Source organism: Pholis gunnellus (assembly GCF_910591455.1).
Source record: "Pholis gunnellus genome assembly, chromosome: 15".
Classification (NCBI taxonomy): domain Eukaryota; kingdom Metazoa; phylum Chordata; class Actinopteri; order Perciformes; family Pholidae; genus Pholis; species Pholis gunnellus.
The window spans coordinates 13526477-13547673 of NC_136542.1; the positions used below are offsets into that span (position 1 = coordinate 13526477).

The 21197-nt window shown below is 41.9% G+C and overlaps 2 protein-coding genes across 4 annotated transcripts; one reads left to right on the forward strand and one right to left on the reverse strand.

Annotated features, from left to right (window-relative positions):
* Positions 1-3240: 3240 nt before the first annotated feature.
* acp7 (acid phosphatase 7, tartrate resistant (putative)) lies at positions 3241-18753 on the reverse strand. Of its 3 annotated transcripts, none has more exons than XM_079174514.1 (15): positions 18717-18753; positions 17766-17853; positions 17498-17622; positions 16605-16805; positions 16338-16520; positions 15250-15275; positions 13931-14028; positions 9569-9631; positions 8651-8765; positions 8342-8455; positions 7584-7650; positions 7099-7166; positions 6938-7009; positions 6414-6551; positions 3241-6301 (listed from the first exon to the last, which is right to left on the reverse strand). In XM_079174514.1, the coding sequence occupies exons 3-15, from the start codon at positions 17604-17606 to the stop codon at positions 6236-6238; spliced, it is 1320 nt and encodes a 439-aa protein (XP_079030640.1). In that variant the 5' UTR covers positions 17607-17622; positions 17766-17853; positions 18717-18753; the 3' UTR covers positions 3241-6235. The 3 variants fall into 3 exon arrangements, with proteins under 3 accessions (XP_079030640.1, XP_079030641.1, XP_079030642.1); XM_079174515.1 differs by lacking the exon at positions 18717-18753 and adding an exon at positions 18540-18708; XM_079174516.1 differs by lacking the exon at positions 18717-18753 and adding an exon at positions 18540-18708 and having other exon boundaries at positions 17498-17638.
* LOC306707176 (KATNB1-like protein 1) lies at positions 18257-21080 on the forward strand. The gene is made up of 10 exons (XM_079174519.1): positions 18257-18394; positions 18922-19034; positions 19137-19174; positions 19267-19543; positions 19642-19757; positions 19842-19892; positions 19977-20066; positions 20201-20305; positions 20462-20555; positions 20632-21080. Exons 2-10 carry the CDS (start codon positions 18927-18929, stop codon positions 20662-20664), a joined length of 912 nt encoding a protein of 303 aa, XP_079030645.1. The 5' UTR covers positions 18257-18394; positions 18922-18926; the 3' UTR covers positions 20665-21080.
* Positions 21081-21197: the final 117 nt, after the last annotated feature.

Genomic DNA, 21197 nt, shown 5'->3' on the forward strand with positions numbered 1-21197 from the left:
CAAACACGGACTTCTTGAACCGAGTGACGTGGGCCAGCTCTGCCTGCCAACAGCAGCCGATGTGGTAGCACACCCCTGTTGTCATTCGGCTCTCAAGGCTCGTCAAGTGTTGAGGCTCAAAAGTTAATGAGCTGAATCTCTGGCCCTGGCACAAAGCTAGCACTTCCTGCAGACTGAGAGGAGTCTCAGGTTGGCCTGCCGTAGCTTTTAAGAGCAACCGTGTCTGTATGCAGAACAACAGCACCTGTGTATTCTGACGTTCTTCTGTGAGGGCGATTGATGACTTGAAATGAGAAGATATGAGGCCACACACAAAAATAGCCCTTTCACTGTAAAATTGCAGGATGATGATGATGATGGGTCTCATGCAGAGTTCTTCTTGCTTGACTAAACAAGAGTAGTTAACTTAATGTCTTCCTGATAAATTACAGCATTGCTAATCAGGATGGATGACTGCAGGAGCGATGCCACTGATGCTTGCAAGCTTCATTTTTGAGATGCCTGTTTATGTGCGTGTGGCCAGAACTGCATGGGAACTTTTCCATCTGTAAACAATCACACACTGTGCACTACATTTGTTGGATGGATGATGAATCATACTACTATAGAGACGGGTCCTCAACACGAAGAGTGATTATATATTAAAGGATATCGTCCTTATTTTTCATATAACTGAACAGTGAATAATTAGGTTGTTTGGGTCAAGTTTGCAATCTACCACTTGGAATAAGAATGTTTCAACCATTGTTAATTACTTAATCTTCTTAGTTTATTAACTAGTTTTACTGCACTCTCAGTGACAAAATGTTCTATTCAGGTGTGACAGCTGACTGAATGTGTCTATATTCTAGTCTTCAATTTTTCATAAGCTATGCTACTCTGCTACTTCCCAAATACTGCAAAAGTACCACCTGGGGTATTGATTGGGAAAAGGTTAAGGTTACGGTTAACAGGCTAACCGTAGGATTTAGTGTATCATGAACAGCAGCTGCTACATTTTGGTCTTAATTCAATTTACAATACATTCAATACAGTCTTATGCGTTTCTTTTTTTCCCTAATGGAGAAAATTTGTTTTGTATTTCCCTCACACACTTTGTGCAAAGTGTAAATACAAAACCGTGTTTCAGCGTGGGCGCCATCATGTTTATGTAACCAACTCCTGGGTACTTTTTCATACGTCTGCTGGCCTATGAAAAAGCAACATGACAATGGATGAGGGCTGCTGGTGGTCGCGGGGGTAAACACACACTGCAGTTCAGTGTACCTGCCTGTTTCATCTAAAAAAACATGTTGAAAATAAATAAACCTGCAGCAACATTTAATACTGCATAGTATTTACTGATGCATCTAGGATGTAATGAATGAATGATGCAGAGAAGGAAAATCAAACTAAGACCTTCTGTCTTCACAGTTGATCATCTGTTACATGTTTGATGGTTAATTACTTGTGCTTTAGAATGTGACCGTCATCAAATAATTGGAAGATAACTTTTTATTTCTCTCATTCTCTCACTGTGCGGTCTCTATTGTCTACAGCTTGTTTGCATGATCTCTCTTTTTTTCTCTTCGTCTTTTTTTTATGATTCAGTAAGCCAAGAGCAAATGTTAGCCTAATTTTAACTTTAATATTATCAAACAAAGAGAAAGGCAAGGCAAGTTTATTTGTATAGCACATTTCAATAACAAGGTAATTCAAAGTGCTTCACATAAAACCATTAAAAGCATCAAAACACAAGGCAAAAGAAAAGGAGATTTAAAAACAATTAACCTCTTGAGCCGGAGAGCATTATTAGCAACATTAATTGAAACATTAAAAACAGCCATTAAAACACTAAAATGACTGTTTTAATGAAGGTTCTCATCTTGTTCTAAAAGGGTTCTACATCAATACTAGAATACTTCCTTGTTTTATGAATGATGCAGTACATGAATTGAATCAGCAGCGCTGTGTGTGTTTGACTTATCAGCGACAGTCATCCCAGTAAACCCCATCCCGAAAGTTCGTATACCCTCAAAGAGCACTATCCCCCGACCAGCCCCCCCTTTGAGTGGTAAAATGTGCCCGGCACTGAATTTAGACCCTGGTCCCTGAAGTCAACACGCACTGAGTTCCTCAAAAGACTCCTAGTCCCTGGGTAAGGTTCCTGCAGACAAATGGATCTGGTCGATCTGTCAGAGTCTGAGAACTCTCTAAGTATATTGTATGCTGGTACCAGTCTGGGTGACTGACCCGGTCCTACCGTACTACAAAGCAGATAGTGCATCCGGTTTCAGTGGCAATGGAGATCCAGGTTCCTGGAAATCAAGCTGGGAGGTTCAACATCTACTGGAATCGTTCCTCACTCAATGAAAGTCCTGACCTGCATTTACAAACAGGCTTATAGTCTCTGTTCTGCTTTCCTTCATATTTCAACATGTTTGTCAAATGTTGTAAAACACCATACTAAATCATAGCATCGTCAAAGTAAGCGCTGACTATATTCAATTACTTATCATATTGAAAATGAATTGTAACTCTGGTTCAACTTCCAAAACTCTCAAATTATTTTGGAATTATTTGTTCAAACAAAATAGGCTTAGCATATTCAGTATTGACACAATGTAACTATCAGACATGAAAGTATCAGCTAAGCCAATATTTGAGTAATTATTAAAACACATGAACACAAACAGGCTACTATTCTTATTTTTCAAACATTTTTCTGCTTTACATATCACTTAAATAAGTTAGCAACATGAAGGTTAAGGGATTAAGAACTCCACATTTGAAGAAATTACTTTTTCTTTTAGTAATATGCTGAATATTGCAAAGAAACTTCCCTTAAAGACACTTGAGAGTCACAGACCACAGTACATTGCTAGAAAAGGCTTAACGTGTAAATAACGTCACTGCTAACAAACAAAAATACTCGCAAAATAAAACTGACAAGCTAACGTTAGCTTACCGAGGCATGTGAAGGGCAAGTTGGTGAAGAGGAAACGACACTTCCGGCGGTCTCGTGGCGTCTGCAGCGAAACCGTTTCACTGTCACCTCATAACTGCTCGACTTCATTCACCGTTGACCGACTCAGGTCCGACCGTTTCTTCACCTTCGTGAAGCTGAAAGTTGATACACCGAGCAGCTACTTCTAGCTCAACATGGCGGCTCCCGGGCGAGATTTCACTGCATTATCACAGCTGTGGTGTCTCATAATAGAAATGAAGGCATTAGGTTAAAACCAAAACTTAAGTCAGTAATTCAATCGTTTATAACTTTATTCAAGGTTCCATTAAAGCCATTGTACAAAACAGAGTTGCAATACGAAATACAGTTTGTAATCGCATTTTGCTACATAAGAAAAACTCACAAAAAAGGCAAAACAATAATATATGTTAACCCGTTTTGTTCAGCTGGTTTACATTTAGCTCAGATTTACTTTGGCAATACATTGTGTTCACAGCGCACATGCTGTGTTCCTGTTGATGCCATATTCTGAAGCCCTGTAAGTCATCGCAGTGTTGACGTTGGTAAGAATGTGATGTTCCTGAGCACACTGAACTTGGCTGTTTGTCTTGGTGGCGGTCTGAGGCTGCTTAATAGTGGCACTCTGGCTCTGGAAGAGCGCGGAGCTTCTGGATTGATGAAATATCCCAGAGATCAAGCATCTGAGGGCCTTCAATTCATTACACATGTCCTCAGCCTCCCCGGTTCAACCCTGTGATCAAGTGCCGCCCCTTGATCACCCGTGGAGAGAAATACCACACAAAAGCCCTCTTCTGTCTTCTGAGGGTGTTTGTTGTTGAGTGCGAGAGCTACTAGGGACTCTTGAAAATAGATAAATAATGTCTATAAGCGTTGATAAGAATTTTAACTGAAGGAAATTCTAAGGAGTCTAAAAAGAGAGGCTTCGCGGCTGTTTGGTGTACAGAAAGAGAAGTCTGCTTCCCAGTCTCACATGTGGTCTTTAGAGAGTTCATTACTTTTAGGGTTTCTTGAGCCATTAGTTTGGGAAAGGATAAATAGCTGTTGACAGAAATTAGCGTGCCGCCGTGAAGTTTACTGAGAGGGTTATATGGTCATCAACTGGCAGTGTTATACCAACCTGATGAGGACTAACGGGGCAAATTCAAGTCAAATGTAGCACATTAAACTGCCATCAGTGCACAAGAGGACACCACATCTCCTTGACCTCTTACACCACTGGTTTCAACAAATCTACTGATGTACACAATCAGTGAGAAGCAGCTGTTATTTTAAATAGTTTTCAGTCTGCTTCGTGTCTTGTGTGTGTGAAGACAGAAAGAAAGAAGATCTGACTTCTGACCTGCCAAAGCCCTTCTGTGAGAGGAATAAATTGGCTAACATGGAGTAGACGAGGAAGTGCTAGAAAATCCGTAGCCCTCGTTAACGGCAGGAATCAATTTCTGTCAACAAAAAGCCCTTCACCACACAACCACAAACCTGCTGTTCCTGTATCATAGACGTTAATAAGCACTTCATAATTCAGCAACAGGCATGCAATCTGAAGTGACATGTTATTTTCTCCTTGCTCTTTTTTTCCTGGATTGCGATCAATGATTTTTTTTTTCCAGTTTTCTTGTAGGAAATCACGTGAACTCAATGATGAGGAACGTGATGTGAAGTGCATGCTATTTAAGGCAAGAACTTTTCATCCGTCCGTTTACGCAGCATACGTTAACTGGAAAACAACCGTCTTTTATTAGACTATAAATGTGGTCGCTAACAATTGTAAATAATTACAATGATTCAATGTAGGCTACAGTCTGGCAGCACTATACTCTCCTCCCCAGTCCCCCCACGCTGGTCTCTGCAGTCGACACTTAGCGCTGCTTCTTTCTCGCGTCGGTCACTCAGTGGGAGACATCAATATACAGAGTGTAGCATGAGCGGGTCAAAGGTTAGGAACTCAGTGGTGCGGGGCCTTCTCTGCTGAGATACTTTTACAATCACAAGGCTGTGTGTGAGTGGCAGTTAGCAGTGGGTAGGCACACCAAGAGCATGCGAGTGTGAGGTGTGATCACTGTGCGCTTGTGTCTCCTTCGTCTGCCAGACCCAGCTGCGCTGCGTGGTGTCGACTTCAGAGAGAAGTTCAACAAATCCTCAGTTAGGTTTACAGACATGCCACTGACGCCCGACTACTTTTGTACTCTCTACAAGAACTCTGGGCTTCGTTTGGCTAACTTGTTGTGACACATCATGATCAAGTGTGAGCTGGTTTTTGGTCCGCCATTTGGGTAAAAAAACAAAAAAAAACTCATTTTCCCTGCAGCGTTTTCATGAGTGATTAACATACATCCTCTCATAGTACTGCATGTGCTTTGGATAGAAACGTCTGCCAAATAACGTGCTGTGTGTTAACTCACTTGTGTAGTGTTAACAAATCATTGATTTTGTATAGACTGTAGAATTATGCAGAGACATGATTGCTCTCTGGCGCTAACGGACAGCTTGACAACTCAAAACACAGATGCATGCAGATCTGCCCTGGTTGTCCGCCAATAATCATCACAGGCAGCATGCTGTTTTAAGGAATTAATACCAACATAGTGGTGAGAGTCATGGCGTGAGCAACACTCCTTTGCGGAAAAGCGCCTTCTCTCACTTTGCAAGTGCCCAAGCCACAAGCATCCCTGAGTTACATAACAGTCCTTTTGTGTAGGCGTAGACTCCCGTCTTTTCGACTTAGGTCATGGACAGACAACACAGATGGACAATAAAATGAGGTTCCAATATCCTGATAGCATTCTCCAAGGCAGAATCTTCATAGGCTGATAGAAGGGAGACTTGATCTGTGTAAGTGCATTTCCAGGTTTTGAAATGAAGAAACTGCTCTGAACGGAATGGGGTCTGGTGTCTGCCAGACTCATGCCGTTCATGGCTACGGTCAATAGATTATTCAGGCAGCAATGAAGGGACCTACAGTACATCTACCTGACGATGACAAGTTAAAACTAAAGTTACACTAGAGTGATGATGGTTTTGGAGAGAGGACAAAATGAGAGATCCATCCAAACAAATGATTTAAACGCATGTTTCATTATCTACATTGGCAGTAGATGATCATCTTAAAGTGGTCTTCTAAAAGGATAAAAACGTAAAAAAAGGATTCACTGAATCTTAATTTGAAAAGCTGAATGAATAGGAAAGAAAACTTCCATCATCAGTGCATGATTGGTGTGACGCAGCAAAAAAAAAATGAGCTTGTCTGAAGTTCAAAGTGCATGGAAGTCTTCAGAACCAGGCAGAGAAGCCATGCTTCTCCTTCTCCACCCATATGCTGTCAATCACCTTCCCATACTGGAACACAGAAAAAGTCTTTGTTATGACTTGAGGCAATACTCTTTGACCTTTTAAATGTATCCTTTCACCTTTGCTCTACTTGTGTGCATGTTCCTCCATGTGTGCTCACCTGGTCATCGGAGACCTGCTCCAAGTAAAGGTGGGTGGCATTGACTACTTGCATGCGGGTGTAGCCGTAGTCCGTGCTGCGGAAAGCGCTCCACTCTTTGGGGTTTGGATTGAACTTGTCGGTCTTCTCTCTGCAGCCCTGCAGAGGAACCAACAGCGATTAAACTGAGTCTGTTCGTGATGAGCCGCATGCATTTCTCCAGCTCTGTCCACGAAGCCCTGTGTGACTACTTCACTAAACAGACTTCACTACTGTGGCTGAGCCTCGGTGCGAGTCTGGCCGCATTTTGATATGCCGATGACTAATCCCTCTGTGGTTGGATGACGAAGCACGCACCGCTCACCACATCAGAACCCACTTAACCAGAGGAACAGCTGGTACTCAACTCATGCGGCAGACCAATTGTTGCACAGAAAGGACTGCGAACAATACATAACATTGTTTTTGTATATGCTGCTGTCAATTTATGCATCGATCTGTTTGTGAAAACGTAAACAGTGATGCAGTGATGTGAAGGTACTTACAGCAGAGCCTGCGATGATGTGTACTGGAGCTTTTGGGTTCACATAAGGCTGCTCTTTGCTTCCATTGTACACCTAAAGAGAAAAACATATGTCTCTTTCACTGATTCAAAACAAAGGCTATAGATGTAAGCATGTGGTGAATTCAGAATGCAGGTGCTGACCTTGTCACCGTAGACAGGCCAAAGCCTCTCATACGTGTGCTCATGTGCCCACAACTCCACATCCACTCCTGTGAAAAATATGTGATAGTCAGCAACCTTCCATAGAGAAAACATAACTTTTGCTTTCACATGTTGCTGTGTGATCTGATGTCTCTCAGATCCTCTGCCCATTTCATTTAGAGATGTCTCAGCAATCTTAACACAAGCTTAAAATCAGAGCAACTAAAACTTTCAAAGTTCCACCACCATAAGTTCAATAATGAAATGCAACAAACAAAAGCCTGGGACATATAATGCAGGAGAAACATTTTTGAAAATGGGCTGTTGGGATATCAGCCAGACCAAAGGCCTGCTTTTTTAATAAAGGATGTTTGGATTGCTCTGCTCTCTGCAACTGTTGGGACATTAGTCTGTCTGAGTTTGCAAATCTGTAATCTTAAACACCCATTAGCTGCACACAGCTGGTTGTCAAATAGAGACCATACCATAGCGGTAAAATAGATCCTCTAGACCTGGAGCTGGCGGTTTGGTGTCATTCCGTCCCAGTCGGACCTGAGATATAACAGAGAGGAAAGATGTCAGCATGACCTGGCATTAGCGTATGAAACACTACCTGCCACCTGAAACACTACCTGACAGAGCCCCATCATGCATGTGCCAGCCTCGGTGTAAACCGTGCCAAGCGCTGAGGGAAGTAAGTCTAAGTGGAAAGTATTTGGTCCAAATTACAGTGATTATGACAGCATAGCGTGAATTGGCTCATGGGCTGCGATGTGGGCTGGCTATCCTGCAGCACTTGCGACACGTCTGCTACCAGGGGTAATTAAAAGTTTTCCTACAATCCTACAAATACCTTTATGATGATAAAAATAAAACCTTTGCCGACACAAATGTGCTGCTCACTGAAGAACACACTGTGAGAGCTTTGTAGGCAATCAAAAATGTTTAAGGTGATGATATAATATATTTTGGTAATAAAATGTCTGCCATCAGGGAATGCAGCTAAGTCATTACAACAGGAATGTCCACACATGAGACCAAGCAGTAGCCTCCTGCTTTACGCAGCTTCTCTTCACTTCCTGTTTCTTATAAATAAATTAAAAAGACGACCTGTCAGTAAGAGTTCACCTGATCTTCTTTACACCGATACTCTTTATGGCAGTGTGAAGGAATCAGTAGTTTTGGTTACAATATACAAATTATATAAATATAAGAAACGTGTAGGATTCTGTGGTTTACACACATAGGAGTCAAACCGAGTACAGTCGTCTTGGTCGTCATCGGAGCAGTACATGGGTCTGTGTCCCATGGTGATGATCCATGGACGCACTGCTCGGCTCTCTGGCCTGTTGGCCTCCTAGGTTGGGAGAAGGAAGTGGTAAAAAAACTTGCATACGTCATTGCGTGCCACATTCGGATGGGAAGACAACTTTGTGTTGGAACAGAAAGAGGAATGAGTAGATTTATATCTATAATGGAAAAAAAGAGAGCAAGTGTGGAAACAGAGAACACTTCGCCATCGTCAACACGTGTAACTGGTGTGGTCATTAACCTCGAGGTCTTTCATCAGCCACTCATACTGCTTGAAGATCAGCTCCTGGCCATATTCGAGATAGAAATAAACCTCAGTGGAGAGGGAGATGATGTGCGCCGACCCCAGGTTCCAGCTGCGGACACACATCGTTAAAATGATACACAGTATGGCCCGGCAGAGAAAGCATGCCGAAAGTCAGCGGATAAGCAAGAACAGGCCTCACTTTAAACGCCAGATAAGTGTGAAAAATACTCTCAAATCCAGGCAATGTTCCGTCTCTGACATTTTGCTGCTGAACGCGGTGCCAGATCCACTTTAGCTCTTTACCTCCTTGCTGTAATACGAGTGCTTACGTGTTTTCATCCTGCAGGGTTAATGGAAAAGCATGTGTTCTGTACATGTGTGCTACATGTTATGAACTGAACAGTTTCCAGTAGCAGTTGTGGGATTTCAGGTTGCCTCCCCTTGTTGCTAACCGGCTCTCATCCAGCAGGCCTGTCTGCGCCTAGGGACTGATCAGTGGGCAGCTGGCCTGTGGTCTAGCAAGGTATTATCTTACTGTCTGAGAAAAGGTGGTCTGTAGTGGACTATGAGTCACCTAGTTAGATGTATAGCTCCTTTGTATGGTGCCCATGTCCCTGAGATAGGAGAGCGCTCCTAAGCTGCAAATTCCTCTGGGCTGCCTCTTACAGCTCATTAATGCTTTCTGAAAGACAGTAGGAGGTTTGGTAAATCTTCCCGTGGTACTTCACATGGGGCCCAGGTCGGAAAATAAATGATTTCTCTTTCCGAGCTCTGTCCCTGCAGCTAGCCTTCACTTCCATCTAACCAAAACTGCTGGTTAAGCACGTCAAAGCACGTTTAACTAAAGCAACAACTGACTAAGTCAAATATTGTGTTATTCCATAAAGCCAAACATATTCTGTTCTCTCTTACCTGTACCACAGGCTTTCAGTCTGGCCTGGCATGCTGAAGCGGTTCCTGTAGTTGGAGAAGTTACTGCAAACAAAGAAGGTAAGAAAAAGGTTAGACGGACTGATCATACAATCTAGGTTCTTTGACGATGAAAAAAAACCAGCACCGACACTCAGACTCCCGCTCTCTTATTGTGTGGTGCAAACACAATTTTCAGCTTTGATATGAAATATAATTAACCAGCAATTCTTAAAGTAGAGTGCCATGTTTTGGTGCAGTTCCTTTGTTTCATGTCACTGTTCTGTATTCATTTCAACCTCGTAGAGAACTCTGGGTGGTAAATCATCGGATAAAGATGACCATCAAGCTGTGGTGGTGACATCTGCTTCAAACTTTAGCTATTCTGAGAAACCGTACAATTTTCTGTCGCCAACATATCAGTGGCTGCCTATCCAAATTAAAGGCTGTAGAAAAACATGGACGTAGATTCTGTGACCTCACCCTATAGGTTTCTGATAGGAGGTTTTCAAGCTTAGGATCATGGGCAGATAATCAGACTTGGGCGACGTGGGGTGGAGCCGAGAGACATCATGGCAGAGCGCACTACACTTGTCAGTCAAGAAAAAAGGCCTCTAAATATACATCTCTAAAAACCAGGGCATCCTCTTTAAGGAACAGAATAATTTTAGATCCAGCGGCCATTAGAGGAATCAGAGCTTAACTTAGGCACCACAGTGGTTTCAGCACTGACATGTGGTAGTTCCCACTTGATACAAAAAGGTACTTGCAGTTATCTTTCACTGCTGCCATAATCTCCATGACTCATTTCTAGACTCTATGCACGGCACCAGACGACAAAATCATCAAGAAATACTCAGAAACACCCAAGAGTGCACAATCACGCACACTAAACCAGCACTCTCCAAGTATTACAATGGGAGCGCCGTGCAAAAAGAGAAAAAACTCTTTCATGGAAAGCTCTCCCTCATGCCACTCCGCCAGTCTCTCTTCACGGTGTTTAATTTCAGCATGAAAGCAGGAGCCAATCTTCTCAACGGGCCATTAAGTAAGCGAGGTGAGGTGAGAATGATTGTTTTCTTATCTTACATAAGGGAGAAAAAAAGTGGAGTATTCTGGACTTCATAATGTAGGGTTAGGGGTAACTAGAAACCAGCGGGGTCAGAGATCAAAGGCTAGGGGACAGGGACACAAAAGGAGGATCATAAGAGACCTTTACTAATATGAATAAGTCTAAAACTACGCAGAGGTCAAGGCCAGTGTGGTAATCCAGCAGTTTGTGAGCTGTGATCTCTCAGGTGTCTATCATACTATTATAACCCCAAATCCAGTTTCTACAATTTCAGTTGGTTACTTGGAAAGGATTTGAAACGAGCATCATTGCATTTACAACAATGCATCGACTAACACTTACAGTATATTCTAATCCAACAACACGAAGCCATGATAGCTAAAACAGAGCTAACGGGTGAGATCTATTCCTAAATGATCTGACGTTCTCAGCCATGGTATTGAACCAACAACAGTCATAAGATGGGTTCATACTCCCATCTTGTGGCTAGGACGTGTACCGGCAACAATGTACGGTGATCTGGGCAAACAGTTAGTAGAGATAAACAATCAATTTTGTATCCAGTTAAATAATACACACACTCTCTAGTGACATGCCCAGGCACGCCCTGAGGGAAAGGTTTAGTCTGTAGAAATGAAAGTCAACTGCAGGCTTGAAAGTCTCTCGTTTTGCGGCCTAAACGTGAAAAATCTGGTACAAACATGTATTTTATATTTGCTTCATTATTCTGCACTATGGGAGTCCAACGTATCTTCATCTGGAACAAACAGCATGCTTATTTCCACGTGGGTTTGCTTTTCCATTTAAACAAGGTTGAGATAAACATCTGGCGGCTGTCGAGGTCAATGAGAACAACCCGACTCTTAAACTGACCCAACAAGACCCCCCCCCCCATCAAATCTACCCCTTCATCATCTGATGAGCTTAATCCAGGCCGTTACAGAAATGAAAGGAACCAGTTGAAGTCTCGAGGAAGGGAAATCACTAACTCCCATCACAGGACAGCAACGGTCATTTCCCGATGAAGCGTATTGTGCTCGGTGAACAAAGACCGTCTTGATTGGGGCCTTAGCATCCTCTGTGGATCCGCTGCTCTCATCCTGCTGGAATGCTGAATGAAAACTTTTGTGGTCAGCAATGTTTCAGTTGCCTTTCACCCATTAGGTTTTGAGGTTGGAAAGAGAGATGAACAGAGAAGCAAAAAAGAAAGAGAAAAAGCAGAGGCCAGCTGCTGGGAATATTTGGATTCTTAACAACACCACAGAGCAAAACACACTTTTTACGTATAGGAGAGAGGGAGAGAGGGGAGCTGAATTTCTGGTTATGTAATGCAGCGAGCTCTTTCTTGATATCAGGATGCGGAGCCAAGAAAAAGAGACTACTGTTAGCAGCTCCTTAATAAAGACCAGGCAGTAGTCACATTTCACATGGCAAGGCCAGGCGAGGACTGTCTCAGTACAGCAGCGGCAAGTAAATATTATGGTGCAAGATCAGGCAGCTCTAAACGTTTCAAAACGTTTGAAACACACACGGCTGACTCCAGCAGATGTGCTGGGAATTTAGGGATACATTATCTGCTAATCCTCGGGATGAAAAGTATCTGTGGCTTCTGAAAGTGTTGCTCTCTCTCTCTCTACATTTTACACGTCTTTAATTATCGTGTATCATCTTCAAAACAACATTGAACTGAACTTGAAAATGTCTCCCGGAAAAATGCTAAAGGGAGAAAGACGCAATAAAACATATGTCAGAATATCAATGTACAACAAGGCCGTTACAATTTGTTTACGGCTACAACAAATGATTATTTTTATTGCCAATAAATGTCATGAAATAGGGAAAAATGCCCACCAAGCTAACCGACTTTCAAAATTGAAAGATATTACATTTTATATGAGACAAATTTCCACCCTGGTGCACGATTTCTTGTCATTGTATAGTAAAAAGCATCAAATCCTCACATTTGAGAAGCTGGAACCAGCAGATGTTTAGGATTTCTTTTAAATCAAAAATCATCAAAAATGATTTAAATTGTCCAATCAATAAATCAGCTAATTGTTTCAGCTCTACATTAGTTTTGACACACGTACGTTTCAGCATTGTTCTCTCCTCGCTGTCCTGTCTCTCAGTCCAGAAAATGACATGAAATGTGAGCAACGCGTTCAGGGATGATGAGTCAAAAACGCAGGTAGAGTTCTCACCACAACAGGTCTCTGGGACCTGAAAAACAGACAGCTGATGGTTTCCAGCCAGATAAAGGTTTGTTTTGGAGAGCTTTGCCTTGTTGACATGTTGGTGGTTCCTGACGCCGCTCCGGCCTTTAAAGACCAAAATAGCTCCCATCTGTTCAAACTGAGGAGTTTTCAGCAGACCAAAGTGTGTTCTTTATAGTGGAAAATCTGCGGCACACCAGAAAGGTTGTTTTTCAGGGCTTCACCCCCCCACACACACACACATATATACACAAAAAAGCACGCGCACACAGTATTTACAGTAGCCAGTTCTGAATGCAATTTGTCATGAGGTGTCTGGCGAGCTTCTCTCACCAATATGGATGTACTGCTATTTTTGCCCAAAACCCATTAATCATACTTTTGCCCCGAAGCAGAATGTGGCATAAAATGTAAACAAAAAGGAAAACATTAGCTAATCGAAAGCAGAAGACAGACAGGAGAGAGTCACACACCTTCCAAGTTGTCTCACCGACTACGAATGTCACTGTTAAAAAGGTCCAGTGTGTACAATTTTGGGACATCTATTAGCAGAAACAATGTTTATTATTGTGTTTTCATTAGAGAATAATCAGCTGAATCTGAGAATTGCTGTTTTCATTAGAATGAGCCCTGTATCTTTACATAGGGAGCATGTCGTCTTCAGAGTCCGCCATGTTTCTATAGTAGCTCAGAGCAAACAGACTAAACATGGGCTTTAGGGCCTTTTGCGTTTTTATGTTACCTGAAGGCCACCGTAGTCCTCCAACACCCTTGTGAAACTGCAGTAAAGTGAGCCACGGAGTGCAAAAGCTGTGGTATCACTCGTCATTTCCTAAAGTTATGTCATTATCGTAAGGATGGCCTCTGAGCGAGGTGAACGGCGTTACCACGGTTTTCCGGTTGGCGGCTCACGTTACTGCAGTCTTGGAAAGGGAGAGGTGAGAGGAGGGGCATTCAATAGGCGGCAATCTGAAACCACACCACTAGATGCCAGTAAATCCAACACACTCGAGGAAACAATTCTTCACTAAACGTGAGTTCATATAATATATCGAAATTTAGAAATTAGCTTCCACCTACTATGTAGATTCGTGGTTGCCTGGACAGGTCATGTAGGGCACGTAGGCTGCTATGGACTGAATCTGCCTCATGAACTCATCTCCGATCCTGGCATTGTCCTGAAACAGTGACATTCAGCTGTTAAACATGACGCCAAAGATTTCACTTTTTCTCCACTCGCTGATCACTTTGATTGCTCTATTTTCCAGATAGCTGCAGGAATGTATAGCCTGAAGAAATAGAAGGTTATGGTGACAACACACGTCGGTGGGGCCATAAAGTGTTGTCGCAGTTCCGGAGAACTTTGGCTGGCTAGTTAGCTAGGTAGCTTGTCCTTCTCTGGATGAAGCATTAAGTTGTTAAGTTTTCTCTCTACCCTCCGTTACGTTACTACTTCACTGCAAAACCTCATCTCAGTGAGTCGGCGACTTGCCAAAAGTAAATGTAGTTAATATGTACGTTAGCCCACTACAACGGTCACAAAGGCAACGGTACATAAAAAAGGCCGCCACTATGACCATCCCGCGACTTTGATCTGAATGGAAATGTCCGTTTTACTCCTACTCTAGTTCTATGGTATAGTTTATCAAACAAACCTTACTGAAATCATAGACATTTTTGTCTTAGATAAGCTAACACTGGCAATGCAAACACATTGCGGTTAATGGCTTTCACCTGCCACAAACATTAATGACCTTTCAGACAAAATTCTCTCTCTCTGTTCTTCTATTTATAATATCAGTGAAGCCACAGGATTGACTTGCACATTCCAGCTAAAAAACACAGCTTGGAAGAATTATGGTTGTTAATGTGTGCAGAAGTCTGCTGATTGTATTTAACATTTTTCCCTATTTGAAAAAAATAGTACTCAAAAAAGTACTCATTTTAGAAAAATTATACAGGTTCCCAAGATGAAGTTAAGCTAAATGTCACAGATGACAGTTGGGAGGTTTTCAGATGAGCAAATATGTTATTGAGACTTAAGATTCTGGGTTTTGAATGACGCTTATTTTATTTAAGAAATACTTGGGCGACATGACCCTGACTCTCGTCTTTCACCGCAGGCTTAAGGCATTTCAGAGTAATGCTAATCATAAGCTGTGTGTCTCAACCACAGCTGAGGGCCTTCATATCCACTTATAATACACAGTGGTGAGTCTTGAGATGGGAGCAGTGGAGAAAGGTAAAGTGGCTTATCTCATCTGTCATTGTGGAATTAGAGGAGTAGAAGAGTGGCTTTAAGGATATACGCTAATGTTGAAAGAAATTTGCTGTCAGCTACTTTTACTGCGCACAATTGTGATCAAAGTTTATGATGAAAAGACAGAAGAGTGAAATACCTCATGCATATCGTAGGCAAAGTCACCTGTAAAACATAAACAAATCAATGAACGAAAGAGTTTTGTAAGATGATTACTCTCTCACAGTAACAACAATAGGTATATCTGTGCACTCTGCCAAAATTAGTTTCCCCCAAAAAGTTGTGTTTACATCTTTATCATAGGGAATATGCATTTAAAGGAATAGTTCAACATTTAAGGAAATACGCTTAATAGCTTTCTTGCAGAGAGTTAGATGAAATCGATTCCACTCTCACGTATGTACGCTAAATATGAAGCTACAGCCAGCAGCTAGTTCAACTAGCTTAGCATTAAGAATGGAAACAGCCAGCCTGGTTCTGTCCAGAGGTAAATAAACCAGCACCCTTAAAGCTCACTATTTAACACATTATATTGTGTTCGTCTAATCCGTGCAAAATCTGAAATGGATAAATGAAGATTTGTGGTTTTACCGAGTTATATGCTGGAACTAATCAGTTAGTGAACTTTAGAGATGGTAGTAGGCAGTTTGTTTCCTTCATGCTAAATTAAGCTAATCAGCTGTTGGCTGTAACTTTATATTTAGTGTGCAGTCATGACAATGGTATCAATCTTCTCATCTAACGTGTGTCAAGCTAGACCTCGAATATTATAACTAGTGGACTATGGTCAGCCTCAAGCAGAAGTCTGATCACGCTTTATGAGGGATGTAAAGAATTATATTCTCTGTAAACTTGTAAAGTGGCTGTAAAACAGTGTTGAACGTGGTGTTTCATTTGAAGAGCCACCAAAAACGTTAACGCTATTTCATTATCTTTTATTATCCAAGCTAGAAAGCCAGAGACTCAAATTTTGGCACAACCCAGATCCATTATCTGTTTAGATTCTACTCCCCACAAGTGTTGGAGCGAGCAAGTGACCGGCATCCAATCAATATTAACATAATAACCAGACATATATTTGATTTGTGTTAGTGTAATCTGTCGCAAGCTGTGCCAGGTATCTGTGGATTACTAACGCCTGAGACAACAGCTGATAAAACAATGCCTCTTTGCTGCTTTGACAGTGCAAATTGTTGCAGTATTTTTTTTTATCAGTGTAGAGCTTACCGATGTGCAGGATGGCATCGTACATGCCGAGCTGCGTCTCCTTTTGCAGTCGAGCCAGAGACTGAGGGTTCTCATTGCCCATGTCACCGTACAGAGCGAACCTGGGACTGAAGCTGGTGCTGTCGTTCAGAGCGGTGAAGGAGAACACATCGCTCCAACCCTCATCACTCCCACAGTGGTAGACTGAAAGTACACAGGGTTGAGGAAAAACTTTCTAACATGAGTCATGTTGTGAGAGAAAGCCAGTAATATTACAGCTCCACCCACCATAAGTAGCGGCAGGTTTGAGGTCTGCGAGAGTGACCCTGTGGATGTACATCTTTCTCTTCTCCTCGCCTGAGTCCACAAACAGCGTAGCGTCCCCTTTGCTGCTCATCTCAAAGAGCCGACCCCCCAGAAGGCCGTACTCCACCTGGCTCCCTGACTCATTGAAGGTGGTCCAGGTCACCACCATAGAACCTGGCGCTCCTGTGAAGAAAAGCCCAACTATTGGAATCGTGACGTAGAGCGATCTGACAGGGCAACTGGATTCACTTACTGACGCATCTACGAAAGCCAAGAGGTGCTTATGAAAAACCTGACTTTGCACAAGAGTTGCGCTTTTGATCTTGCCGCTGGCAAAATATAATAACCATCAGAGAGTCGAGGTAAGCTGACGACTGGCCAGGTATTAATTTCATCAAGACATCAACGCATTTAATGACTACCACGTTTCACCTTCATGAGGAATGAACGATGGAACATGTATGCTGCATGGACTCTGTGTGAACCAAGGGTAACGTCAGCTACTATATATGTACGGCAGCTAAGGCAATTATCTGGTGCCTTTTAACCTAAATGACTTACAGGCCACTTCAGCAGGATATGTTGCCATAACATAATGGCCTTCAGCCATTCAATTAACTGTATTGCATGAAACATATAGACTTTTATTTAAATATCAATTCAAGATCACGGAAAGTGAATCTGAACTTCAGTGAACTTGCTGCAGAGCAGCAGAACAGTAACAAAACGTTTCAGTCATATTATTGAGTGATTTGTACAAAACATCTGTAAATCTGCAATTCATTTGACTTGGATACTGGTTTGTACTACTAAGCGTAAAACTGATTCCCTAAATGAAAACACATAAGGCTGAGGATAACAGTTCAAGCACTTACCTGGATAAGAGAGGTGCACTTGCTCAGGCTGGGTCCAAATGGGCGGAACACCGAGCACCAACAGGGGTGCAAGGCTTAGCCAGGCCCAGGCAGTATGAACGGACAGCATTTTAACTAACACTGGCCTGCGGGAACAACAACCTGTTGAAAGTAGCAACACGCATACACACACACACCCAGAAAATAAAACACTCGTGACTGTAATCACATGATGCTAAAAGCTTTCATGCCAAGTGAATCACAGTGTTTTGCACAGTCAACATCATACCTGACCTCAGCTCCAGTTCACACAACACAGGCCATGTTTCGGTCTCTGATGATGATGATCAGTCAACCCGAATGATGAGATTGCAGAACTGAAACAGCAGAGTCAGCGCTAACAGCTTAGAAAGAGATGATGTGTCCACAAAAGCAGCTGATGTTTTTCATTGTGCATTCAGGGAAGTGAGCTCAAGTACAGCGGAGATTATTTCACAAGCCACCGCTTGACGTAGATCAATAAAGTGCAAAGGCAAAACTGCTCCTCTGCCTCACTGATCGGAGTAAAGCCAGAGTCATGGAAAGAAAAGGCATGCTCGTTTGAGCCAAAACACTCTTATCAGCTGCTCTCATTTAATAGCTATGCTAACTGCATCTTCAGTTGAATGTGTCTTTCAGTTATATGAGATCAGCTAATGATCTGAAACCACACATCTTTTTTTGAAATTTGCACCATTCATATCTCAATAGTCGCTAGAGGGTGCACACTGCACAGACTGCATAATGAATAGGAGGCTTTATTCTCTGGTGCAGGGCGGTATTAGTAGTTGAAATCGGATGTTAACTAGTTGGCAGTAGCCTAAAAGAATCAAAGGGAAGGTTTAACTCTATTGTCTCTGCATAGGAATGAAAAAAAAGGTGAGTAACGTTCACTTTACACCGTTCAGGATACATTGTTTCACGTGTTGTAACGCAGGAATATTTAACTGTGAAGGTTCATAGACCACTGGTTGCTTTTCTATTGAACGTTACCTATGTTAGCTGTTAGCAGGTGAATACTTACCACTGTTAAGTGTCGGTAAGTTGGCGCTACGTATAACGTTACGCGCAACAAAAAGCCTTTTTATTTTGTCTATGAACTACACGTACAGTTTAATTACACTGAATACGTCTCAAACACAGCCTGACCCGAATAAGTAAGCTAACGCTAAATGTTAAATTACTAACTTATAACACTCACAACACAAGTCAGCTGTTGGCCCGGGAGCAGTTCCTGCTACGTCATTGCACAGAACAACACCATGCCCAAGTGGCTTGTGGGTAATTGTGTTTTGATACGTTGTAGCCTGTAAAACCTGTAAAACTGTCATAGTCTGTGTGTGCTTGTAGATATTTAATTAGGTCTAAAAATGTATTAAAACTGATTAAGGCTTCTTTTTCTGTAGATATAATGGACTCCAACAGTGAGGATGGAGAGTACCAAAATCTTGAATATGACTTACAACAGGATGCAGCCCAGTACAGAGTGACCTATCCTCGTGGCAGAGACACAAAAGATGTGAGCTGGAAGACACATTATGAAACACAGATGTATTTATGTATGCTGGACCTCTTTTGCTACTCATAATTTATTTATAATATTTGTCACCATCATATGCAGATGGATTATAATAAAAATCAGGATTTCAACACAAAGAGGTAGGTCATTGCATGTTTTGTGGCTACATTACAGCAAGTGAATGATGTGGTTTGGTTTTCAAATAAACGTTTGAACATTTCACCTTGCCCAGGTATCCAGTAAGTCGCTCTGGCAACAACCCAGGTAGAGTGAAGCGGGTGGTGTCCTGTAAGAGGAAGACCCATCATCTGACGGTGACTCGAAGGAAGCAGCTCGGGATTGGGAAAATTGATGATGCTGCAAACAAGGAGAATGAGATGAAGTGCATGCGGGACGTGCAGCAAGAGATATTAGACATGGACTCTTGGGAGTTCCCATTAAAAGTCAATGACAACCCAGAGACTGAGAAAAGTGGTTCTGAACAAGCCGACTACTGTTCACTCACTGAGGTCAGAAACACTATCACAGCTCGGACTATATTTCTGTGTCTTGTGTTGTGTTCTTTCATGAATAACTGTGATAATCTGATCCAAACAATGTGTTTCAGCTGACAATGGCTCATAGCACAATGAATGACGTGCTCTTTGGAAGAAATCTGAGACTGAAAGTATCTCAAACATTGTGGCAGAGAAATGTTGGAGAGCTGTTGACCTACTTTCTGAGGTACTTTAGGTGTAGTCTGTTTCAGAAATGTGACACACAGTATTTTCGCTAGAATTTCAAAAGCACTTCACTGTTTTTGTACAGAATACAAGACATCGGTGTGTTTGTTGATTTTCTCCCGCTGATTAGCAAAAGGTGAGTGATTTGAAATTTGCCAACGTCTGAGCGGCACTGTCGACAAGCGGTGAAAGTGTTAATATAATTAACTTTTCTCTGCAGCATTGATGAGAACTCTCCCAGGGTCACCATTGGCTGTTGTGTAGACCTCTTTCCTTTAGTTAAGAAGGTCCTCACCAATCCATATGAAGAGTGAGTGTTCCTCCTGCAATGTAGTGTTTTGTTTTTGATGTGCAGTTGAATTACTATAGAATGAAATGCATTGTGCACATAGTAGGATAATTACAAAAACTCTAATAAATGAGTATTGCCTTTTATTCTCACAGGTATCTTATAGTTGGTTTAAAGTGGATACATTCAGTTTTGAAAAACTGGTGGGGGGACCTAAAAACAAGTGGCTATTGTGGATCAACTGAACTTCCGATGGATAAGTAAGTGTTGATGTATGAGCTGTATGATACTTCAGACAGATAAATACTGCATACATTTAGTTGAAGTTGTCTTGTCACAGTCCAAATATGAATGCATACAGCATACATTTGTATACACAGCCATCGTGGTACAGTATTTATTCAACTTTGTTACAGAAATTTCCAGGCCTTTAATCAGCAGTTAGCAGAGTTATGGCATCAGGAACCTTTGCTAAAATCTGTTCCCGGACCTGCTGGGGACATGGCAAAGGTCAGTGCTGCATGTATGAATATAATCATTACCACTGCCATTGTTGGTTTTGCATTTTCTCATTCTTCTCCCTTAGGTCATTGACTCCTTCCTGTCTCAACTTACCTGACAGCAACTAAGAGCCAGATAACGGATCTTTCTCTGGTGGCAGCTTCCCAAAAGTGTATTGAATCTTTAATAAAATCCTTAGTTTGGAGCTGCTGTTGTTTCCACAGATGAGTGGGTCTTAGATTGTACTGTACCTTTCCTGAGGGGATATCTGTAGATCATCATGTATTTTTTAGGCTGGCAGATGAACTTGAACAGTTGAAATACTGAGAATGTGCAATATAAATGTAATGGTGTCGTAAATTTGACTTGATTGTCTTTTCATTTAACTATTTACTAGGATGTTGTAATTCTGACCATAAAGAGGAGTTTTGCCATTATGCACTTTCAGTTGTATCCCATAAACTTAGAGGCTTTTATGTGTGGCTATTATCTTTGATTGCACCACTGATGATGAATAAAGTTTGTATTTTCAATGTTAAAGTTTGTGGTTGGTATTTACATTTGTTACTACCGGAACAAAGGTTGTCATCACCTTCTTCTGTGGGAGAAGACAGCGCCGATATGTTTCCAAAGTGTACGTGCTGTACTTTA